The following is a 10,050-nucleotide window of genomic DNA, read 5'->3' as shown; positions in this document are numbered from 1 at the left end:
GGGTCATCTGATTCCAGCACATTGATAAGTTTTTATAGGGTTTTAAAATCAACAACTCAATTTTTTTGTAAATTTCAAGTCTCAAATATTTTTTTCAAGTGTTAGATTCCTTACAGATCGCTGAACATATCTGCAAGGTAAGAAATGCAAAGCATTGAAAAGATGATTTAGACCCATTTAACATATTTTATTGTGCATGTGACAATCATTGTACACAATTAAATAGACACGCACAGGTCTACATTGTGTTCAATTCACCAATACTAGGCAAGGCTACGGTTTGGGCCAGCCTGATATAAAAAAACACTTGCATATGCCGTCTAGGGGTGTCAACGGGTCAGGTTTGGTTCGGACCCAGGTGGAACCAAACCCAGACCTGATTTGATATTATGGTATCGTACCCTCCATAAGAGAAACCATATATAAGGATTCCATAAACCAGACCCGAACCATACCCGGTAAAAAATATTTTCTTATCTTTTATACACTGCAAAATTGAAGATCTTAGTCGGAACTCGGGTCAGGCACGGGTCTAGTATGAAATTTTACAAACCATACCCGGCTCTATATATTAATCAGACCTTTCGGGTCCAACCCAGATTCCAATGAGACCTTATTTATCACCAAACCTTGACCTTATAGGGTATTATAGTACAGGTCGGATCTGGGTCAAACTCGACACATTGACACCTGTATGTCCGACTCAACCCCTAATCCTTGTGAGAAGCGGATGCAAGATGAAGCGCGAAAAGCAGAGTGCTATAGAAAATGCTTGGATATGTGAAGCATGAAGCTTTGAAGAAGCACAAAGAGAAACAAAGAACAACAATAAAAATAAGATAAAAGAAAAAAAATGAGACAGAAGCATACTAGGAAGCAGGCAAAGAACAACCATGAACATAAGATAGAATCATAAGCGGAAGCAAGTAAAGAACAACATTGAAAATAAGATAAGACAGAAACTACACATGAATGTTGTCAAATCCTGTGTTTCTTATTCGAAATCAACATTAAGATTTCTAAAACTCATATATTGTGTAGATTTTATAGAAAACTTAAATTTAAAATAAATTGTTTTTTTAACTTATAGAAAACTTAAATTTAAAAGAAATTATTCTTTTAACACTAGGATATTGTTTCCAATCAACAAAATTCATTTACCCTACAAGAAAACTAAACTTATTATTTATTAAAATGAGCTTTTCCCAAGGTTGCCAGACTAGGAAGCATAAGCGAGAAATGATGCGAGAAGCGGAAGCGAGACACGATGTATTTTAAAATGTATAGGAAGCGAGAGGCGAGGAATAAAAAAAGCAATATACGAATTTAATGGGAAACGAATTGAAACACAAATAAAAACTAAAATAAAAGTGATTATTATTAAATTTGATTATTTTTTTTACCGTAAAACTTAAATTTTTAACAAAATCTAAAAATGATGATTGCCAATTTAGAGAAAGCACATAAAAGAGTGAGATAAAACACTTAAAAATATGAAAAGTAGATTGAGAAAATATATAAGAAGAATAAATGAAGCATGTGAAAAGCATAAAAGAAACGTAGAGAATCGAGATTCCCATCAAATTTTAAAAGCCAGGAGTGTCACACTTCTAAAGTGAGTTTTTGGGAAGCGGGCTTCCTACTTATCCAAGAATCTTCTGGTAAATCTGGCTTTTCCTCTCATTTATTGCAGGGAAAAGCCTTATCTGGGATAAAAAAAACTGCTGATCTTAGCAGCTTACTGTACTTATGATCATCATTCCGGCAACGTAAAACTCGGAAGGCACCCCCTTTCAACATCTAGGAACTCTCTTGCTTTGCCTTGTGGAAGGTGATTAAAGCGTCAGGACATTGAAAGTAAGCATAAAGCTTCGGAAGCATGAAAGAAAATGCAGTTTATGCTTAAGAGAACTTCCTAGAGAAAGACCTTGGAAATTTTTTACAAGCTTCCCTCTCTTATAAGTAGTGGGCAACCTCACAAGAAGATGGTTCTTATAGGATGCATTAAGATGTTTCCTATTTTGTCTGCTAAAGAAATTCACATTTTCTTATATCTAATATGATCTGGACGCCATTTCAAACTTACCATTTGCAAATAAGCTGGCGTGTATATTATCATAAGTTTTAGGGCATGTTTGTCTTGATCACAGGTTATTCAGCTGTGAATGTTTTGTCCATGAGAAAGTGATTTGTGTGATTCACATTCTTAGGCATTAACTTTCTCATGTTTGTTTTTAAGTTGAATGTAAGTTGTGTGAAAATCTATCATGTGAGCACTTCTTTATCGCATTCACAGCTAAGCATCCGATTAGATTTGTGTCAAAATTTCACAAGTTTTGAGGCTTCAACATTCTCAGATGAAATCATTTTGGTATGTTTACGATACCTTGGAAAAGTTCTAAAATGTGAACCTATAAAAGTTACAAAATCACAGGCGTTGGAAACATTTAATCGCCTCCATTTTCGCTCTAGGTCTGGTAAAGAGAGCCCAACCATAGTGACAAATATAACGAGATTTATGAAAAATCTTGCGAGAAATTGCTTGAGTTTAAAACGAAAATTTCTTGCAAGATTTTCAAAATATCGCGAGATTTATGAAAAAAATATAAATACCGCGATTTAAAGGTGATATTTACATTTTAAACATCTATTTATCATGAAAAAACTGTGTATTTTTAAATAATTTTTATTGATATTTTCTTAATTTATTTTTTATTTCTAAGATTTTGCCAAAAATGCAACGGTCTATGAAAAATTTTCAATTTCTCATGAGTTTTTTTAAAAATAAGATTTTGCCGAAAAAAACGTTTGTCACTATGAGCCCAACAAACATAGTCGAGGAGCTTTTGCTTGAGCTCATGCGTGCCCCAAAATAAATGTGCAGTTTTGCAAAACCAGCTTGTTTACTAGGGATGGCAGTGGACCGGGGGAAAGCGGGGCCCCGCCCCGCCTCGCCCCGTTTGGACCGGGGATGGAGGGCATGAAACAGGGATGGAGGCAGGGATGGACTGACACTTTTCCCCGCCCTCGCCCCACCCAATCACCGCCCTTCCCTCTCCCCGATAAACCCTAACGCAAACCCCCTTTCCCCATTTTTGTTCACCTCCCCTCTCACGCAGCCCGATTCCCCCCCCCCTCCCCTTCTACCTCCCCGCGTAAGCTCCTCCTTCCTTCAGATCCTTCTCTGTTTGCAGATCGGTCGGAGCCACGCCACCACCATGACCAGTTGGAAGCCAACCGCCGCGCCACCGCCGTGACCAGTTGGAAGCCAACCGCTGTGCCACCATCACTGACCACCACAACCTCCTCCATCGTCGTGCCACCGTCGGAAGCCAACCGCTGCTGCGAGCTCGATGTTGCTGTCACTTACGTCGGGAACCTCGATTATCGCCAGGTAACCTTCTTCCTCTCTCCCTCCTCTTTTTTGCAACCCACATTTTTGGGTTGTCGGGGGTGCTAAGAGCCACCATTACCCCTTCTTCCAACGCCAGCCATCAAGGGTGCACCCCCTACTTCTGGTTTCTACTGGGAGCCGCGCGAGTGTCCAGGCTCTATCGGGAACAGAGCCACCGCCCGGGGGATGACTCTCTCTCTCTCTGAGCATTTCCCCTTTCTTTTGCTGATCCAACCAGGCAGGGATGGGGCGGGGCGGGGGCGGGGATGTGGCGGGGGCGGGGGTGGAGGTTCAAAGTCTCCCCCGCCACGGGGATGTGACCGTGGATGAAGGTTAATTTTCTGAGACGGGGCGGGGGTGGAGACCTTGTTCCCCCCCCTCCCGCCCACTGCCATCCCTAATTTTAGGACCTTTATATATATATATATATATATATATATATATATATATATATATATATATATATATATATATATATATATATATATATATATATATATATATATATATAGAGAGAGAGAGAGAGAGAGAGAGAGAGAGAGAGAGAGAGAGAGAGAGAGAGAGAGAGAGTAAAGTAAAGTGTAGGTGCGGATAAGGATGGTAATGGACCGGGGCGGGGGACAAGGTCTCTACCCCGCCCCGTTTCAAAATCCAAACCTCCATCCCGCACGGGGATGGATATTAATCTCCACACCTGCCTCCATCCCTGTTTCATGTCCTCCATCCTCGGTATAAACAAGGGCGAGGCGAGGCTCATTTCGCCTTGGTCTATAGACATCCATTAAAAGATTGGGGATGAGGCAAGGCGGGGATTGAGATGGGGACGTAGCGGGGGAAAGTGTAAGTCCATCCCGGCACGGGGATAGATTTTAACCTTCATCCCCGATTCATGCCCTTCATCCCCGATCCAAACGGGGCAAGGCGGGGCAGGGCCCGTTGTCCCCCGATCCACTGCCATCCCTAGGTGCGGGGGCATGGTCAATTTACGAGGAATCTAGATTATGTGTTTTTTGATGAAAAAATGATATTTGAAGCCTCAAAATTTTACAAAATTTTGGACAGTTGATTTTTTAAACCTTATAAAACCTCACTCATTTGTCAAAATTAAACCCTTCAAGAGCTGATCATTATAAAATCAAGTACATAGATCACATTTATACAATGAGAATTTAAAAATAAAATGAAAAAACTGAAAAACTCATTAAGAATGTATCGTTAAGCTCCTAGACTCTATTATATATATATATATATATATATATATATATATATATATATATATATATATATAAAAGATATTAATAATTTTATTAACAAGGATCGAGAACAGAGACAAAGATGGGGGCAGGGTCGGGTGGGGATAAAAGTAAGTCCACCCCCACCTTCATCCCGGCACGGGTTTTGATTTTCAACTTCATCCCCTATTCATTCCTAGTTTTATGTCTTCCATCTCCAGTCATTTCCGTTTTTCTTGGTCCACTACCACCCCTAACCCTTTGATCTAGATAGATCCAAGGAGTTCTCTACTTCGTTGGCTTTGACCAGGGCGTTCATTTCCGCTTCACAAGTTTATTTGATTTCCACTTCATTGTAAAATGGTTCACCAAGGGAATCCTCATTAACTCCTATCCCAGCTCCTAGTTTCCAAACAGGGCCTTAAGGTTCACCAAGGAAATCCCCATTACCACCTCACCTTTCATCCTTGTTCGTTAAGTAGGTGTAGGGATGTCAACAGGTCAGATCAAGCATTACCGAATCTAATTTAATCGGATCTGACCTAACCAAATTTAGATTCCGATTCAAAGTCAAATGAAAAAAGATAAAACCAAATCCGAATCTGACTAGCTTAAAGCACGATATTTACACTTAATTGGGTTTAGGTTTTAGACAGATTTGGTTTTTAATTGGATTCATATTCGGGTTTCAATGCATATTCACCTTAATCCAATTTCTAATAGGATCTAGATTTGGCTACCAAAACCGACTAATCAGATTTGAATTCGGGTAGAATGTCAGTTTACATCCAACCCATTGACATCCCAAGGTTCGAAGATGAGATATTTTGGAACCTTTGGACAACGAGTTCGGATCTAGGAACCACTTAATTGCATCCCTTACGTGAGACAGCCAATCACGCGATATCATTTCGTGGACCCCACAACAACAGAGTGCAAGCTCCACTCAAAATGCAGTCATGTGATTGGCTGTCTCACATATGAGATGCACTTAAGGGATCCCTTGATCTCAAGTCCTTGGACAACCATGTCCACGCCAAACGGGCCATGGTGGGCTAGAGGCATTTTTTGTTCATGATTTTATAGAGTCTGCTGTGCAAGTCTTTGTGAAAAGTTAAATACCAAGTTACTAACTTTCCTCTCGACGTTATTCATGCCAAATGAAGGAAAAATTATCCACTGCTTTATTGTGGATGGAGTAAGTAAGGGAGGGTGGCCGTGTCCTCATCCAGAGTTGTGAGGTGAGCAGACCCATTAAGCGACCCAGTCTTTGGTGAGTGTTTTCTTGTCCTTACAATATATATATATATATATATATATATATATAGCTAATGCACAATGGAATAGTGCCCAGTTTTCACACCTTCAATCGGGTACAAGAGAATCAACTTCTATAATATGCATGGATGCGGTGGATTAGAATATATAAAAATTAAAAGTATGTTTTTTTTTAAAGAAGAAATTAAAAGTATGCTTTTTTTTTTTAAAGAAGAAATTAAACGTATGTTGCATTATACACAAGTCCTTTCTGCTGAATCGGTAAGAAAGCCTCTTTTATTTTAAAAGATAAGCTGGGGTTAGGCAGACCCTTACCAGTTATACAACTATACCATTGGGATTTGAACTTGCAACGTTCCAACAAAAGGTGACGTGCACTAGCTGCTCCTACCCCCCCCCCCCCCCCCCCACAAGCGAGCCCCCGTTCGTAAGAAAGCATTTCTTTCTTCATCATTTGGCCCTATCTTTTTTCTTTATTTTCCTTTTATTTTTTAATTAAGCACCGTGAGTAAGACCCTTACAAGTAGGGCTGGAAAACAAACTCAGCTCATGGCTCAGATCTCATTGCAAGCCAACTTGCTATAGATAGACGAAATCGTGCATGAATAAGAGGTGTTCATCACAGGTAGGGGTGGCAAAATCTGACACGACCTGCCAACCCGCTTCTTAGCCGGGTTCAGGTTTGGCTTAAACGAGTTTGTGTCGTAAACAGGTTGACCCGCCTAAACCGTTTATTAAATGGGTCGGGTTCGTGTTAGGGGTATGCCAAGCCACCAACCCGGCTGACCCGTTTAATAAACGGGTTAGGAGGGCAGGTCAACCCATTTACCCAAACCTGACCCGCCAACCTGCCCGCTAACTCATTTACCCGAACCTGACCTGCCAACCCGTTTATTAAACAGGTTAACCGTGTCGTGTCGGGTTACTCATTTAATAAATGAGCCGGGTTCGTGTTTGCCACAGCCGACCCGTTTAATAAACGGGTCAGGTTCGTGTTGAGGTATGCTGACCCGCCAATCTGCCAACACGACCCGCCAACCGGACCCGATTGCCAACCCTAATCACAGGTGAGTGGATCCTGTCAAACGCCAGGTGTGATTAGCAATCTCACGTAGCGTTTACAACAACAAATCCCACCCTTATTTACCAAGTGGGACTCACAGAGGGGTGGGGTTTGTGGTTGTAAACGCTAGGCTCGTTTAGGCAATTGAAATAGTATTTATATATCATACATGTTAAAAGAAGCATGATATCTCAATTATTATCATACGGTTTCATCCTGTCAAACCTCATGAACTATGAACTATGCACCTTGCCAAAAAATAAAAGAGAGACAGAATCAGGTCAGAGGCACCTCTTAGAGATTACCATCACTCGAGTGAGTTTGACAATGAAGGGCTGAGATTGCACTTCAGCCAAGGTATTTTAGATGCATATCCGTGGGCTGCCTTGACTCCCTACTCAAGATCGTTTTCAATCTTTTGGGTGGCGTCCAGCTGGTGTAACATGGAGAAACCATTGATCATTTATTCATAAGTTGTAGAGTTGCTATTCAGATTTGGAAGCAGGTGGTTCGGCATTTTGGAAGATGGAAAATTTCTCAGGGAGAAACCAAAAGGGGCTCAGCTTGTTTGGTAGGAACAGCTGGTGCATGTCACCTTGCGTTGGGACATTGCAGGTTCAAAACCCAATGGTATAGTTGCAGTGGTCTGCCTAACCCCAGCTTGCCTTTAAAAAAAAAATCCCAGTGGTGAAATTAACGAGGACAATAGAGTCATTACGACCCCGAAGTAAAAGAGGCGCACAACTCGCCCCAAGAAAATGACTAAATTGCCACAGGCAAGGCAAGTCCGGTTGGCCGTTTTCGACGCACAAAAAATGAGGACAATTTGGGCGGTAGCACGCATCTTGCAAAAAAGGGGCATTTTCGTCATATATTTGGTTAATGTCTCGTTCCAATAAAATGACCGGAACGGCCCCACGGCATCCTATTTCCTTGCTAACGAAGTGCAATTTCGTCAAATACCTGCTTCGCTCGTACCCCTACTCACGAGCGCGTCCTGCGCTGGTAAAAACACGAAAAGACCGCGAAATTTTTTACACAATTTGATAGTATGATTTTTAACAGCGTATAGACAGAATGACCAAAATACCCATACACGAAACTATCGAACAAGGGTAGATTTGCCATTTAAGAAAAAAGTAAAATGTCATTACAATTTCGAAAACGAAAGAGGAAAAAAACGGACTTTCTTTCCGTGCTTCTCCCAACAAAACGAAGGAGTCAAAACACATTCCGTATACGGGCCGGGAAACAAAAGAGAGAGAGAGAGAGAGAACTCTGCAGACGGGAAACAGCTTCCATGAAACGGAAAACCACTCACGAGATCGCGTTACCGCTGAACACGGCAAAACTACCGTCTGCAACGTCCGAGTGGTCGAAGAGGCCACCGAAACCACAACCGTCCTCGGCCTCCTCCCGGCCGTCGTCGGCGTCACAGAACCGGAGTCCCGGGAGCCGCATGGCCTGGAACTCGTCGTCGAACTGCCAGTCGTTAGCCACCAGTCCGGCCGCGGGATCGAGGACAGCAGGGCTCCTCGGAGACTCGCGCCCACTCGAGCCCGACGGAGGGAGGCCGAGCTCGTCATCCGATGCGCCCAGGAGGTATCCCAACGGAGACCCGCTCGGCACGGGGACCCCCTCTCTGGGGCTCGTAAGCGGGAAAACCGGATCCCATTCACTTTCCGGCACCTGATACGACTCCTGGCGCCCGGATCCGCCCGCCGCAAAATCCATTTCAGTCAAGAGGTCGCCGGAGAATGTCGTCGTTAAGAAACCGTCCTCCTCAACGAGAGAGTCTAAGATCGAGTTGTTGCCAGAATCGGACGCCGGAACATCCGATCCCTTCTCAGATGTGGACGTTTCGACGGAAAGCGAAGGCGGCAGGAGAATTTCTTCTTCAAGGCTTCTCATAACGCCGGCAACGACGTCTTCCTCTGCTGCGTCTTCTCCGGCGGGACTCGTCACCGAGCTCAGATCTCCGTCTTTGGGATCCGAGTCGCCCAGCAAGCGGATGACCTCGGCGCGTACCTTCTTCGCGTCCGATACAGCATCACCTTCATCCTCCCTGGTGCGTTTTGTCTCCATCACCACCAGCTATCGGACTCCAAAAAGCATAACCTGACGGAATTCGGAAGCAATAAAATCTGGCGCCGTCTGAGAAATGCAAAGCGCAGTCTGAGAAATGCAAAGAACCGTATTTCCGGTCAACACCGGCAGGAATGAAGTATTTAGACACCGGAAATTAGGGAAACCAGTTTGAGGCCCGAAAATGAAGCTGCTAAAACCTAATATAACGCAGGAAAAGAGCCTACTCAAGCAAATCTGTCGGAACACATACCGGTAAACTCATGCACGCCGGATTTCGGACTCAAAAAGAACGTCGGCAGCCAAAAACGACATAAAATAGTCTTCAAACGTTCAGATGTGTTTGGAAATGCGCCGGAAACAGAGTAAATCGGCGAGGACTGGGTGGAAAACCGCACCGGAAAAGTGAGAGACACGCCGTAAGATGACGGTAGGTCGACGGAAACTGATAACGACGTCAAAGCCAGATGTGAGGCGGGTTAACGGCGTCAGTATACCTAAACGGCACCCCGACACTAGCGGACGAGGGAATAGAGTTGGAAACCTAACGGAAGAAAGACGGCGTAAGGTGGAAGAAAGACGGTAACCTAACCGAAAGTGCGCGGGACTTCAGGCTAAAAGGAGAGATGGACTGGTGGCAAGGGACGGAAGCCTAACGGAAGAGTGACAGCGTGAGGGGAATCAAGACGGAAACCTAACGAAAGCGGGGAGAGAGAGAGAGAGAGGAACGAGGGACAGAGAAGTAAAATTCCAAAAGATGGGAGGGGGATGGGTAAAGGCCGCGGCGGGTAGAGGGGGTATATAAAGGGAGGGGGACAGGGCCGGGTGAAGTGAGGGGCCTCGATTTATTCGGACGCGAAGGACGGAGGCAATTAATCGGATTTGATACCCCCTGGCGTCCGGCGAGTGGGCCCCACAATGTGCGTATGCGAGACGCGCGGGGTCCACGGGCAGCTTATCCTCCTCCCTCGCCACCTGACATTTTTTTTTTTTATCTT

General features: G+C 43.7%; 1 protein-coding gene across 2 annotated transcripts; it reads right to left on the bottom strand.

The window, feature by feature from the left end:
• Positions 1-8,070: 8,070 nt before the first annotated feature.
• LOC149837098 (uncharacterized) lies at positions 8,071-9,820 on the bottom strand. 2 transcript variants are annotated; one of them, XM_090005818.1, is made up of 2 exons: positions 9,306-9,820; positions 8,071-9,142 (listed from the first exon to the last, which is right to left on the bottom strand). In XM_090005818.1, the coding sequence occupies exon 2, from the start codon at positions 9,050-9,052 to the stop codon at positions 8,285-8,287; it is 768 nt and encodes a 255-aa protein (XP_089861944.1). In that variant the 5' UTR covers positions 9,053-9,142; positions 9,306-9,820; the 3' UTR covers positions 8,071-8,284. The 2 variants fall into 2 exon arrangements, with proteins under 2 accessions (XP_089861944.1, XP_089861945.1); XM_090005819.1 differs by having other exon boundaries at positions 8,071-9,121.
• Between the last annotated feature and the right edge of the window lie 230 nt (positions 9,821-10,050).

Source organism: Nuphar pumila, chromosome 5 (assembly GCF_984573655.1).
Source record: "Nuphar pumila chromosome 5, dmNupPumi1.hap1.1, whole genome shotgun sequence".
Classification (NCBI taxonomy): domain Eukaryota; kingdom Viridiplantae; phylum Streptophyta; class Magnoliopsida; order Nymphaeales; family Nymphaeaceae; genus Nuphar; species Nuphar pumila.
Note: the sequence above shows the minus strand (reverse complement) of the source record. Positions and strands in the feature narration are given on the sequence as shown.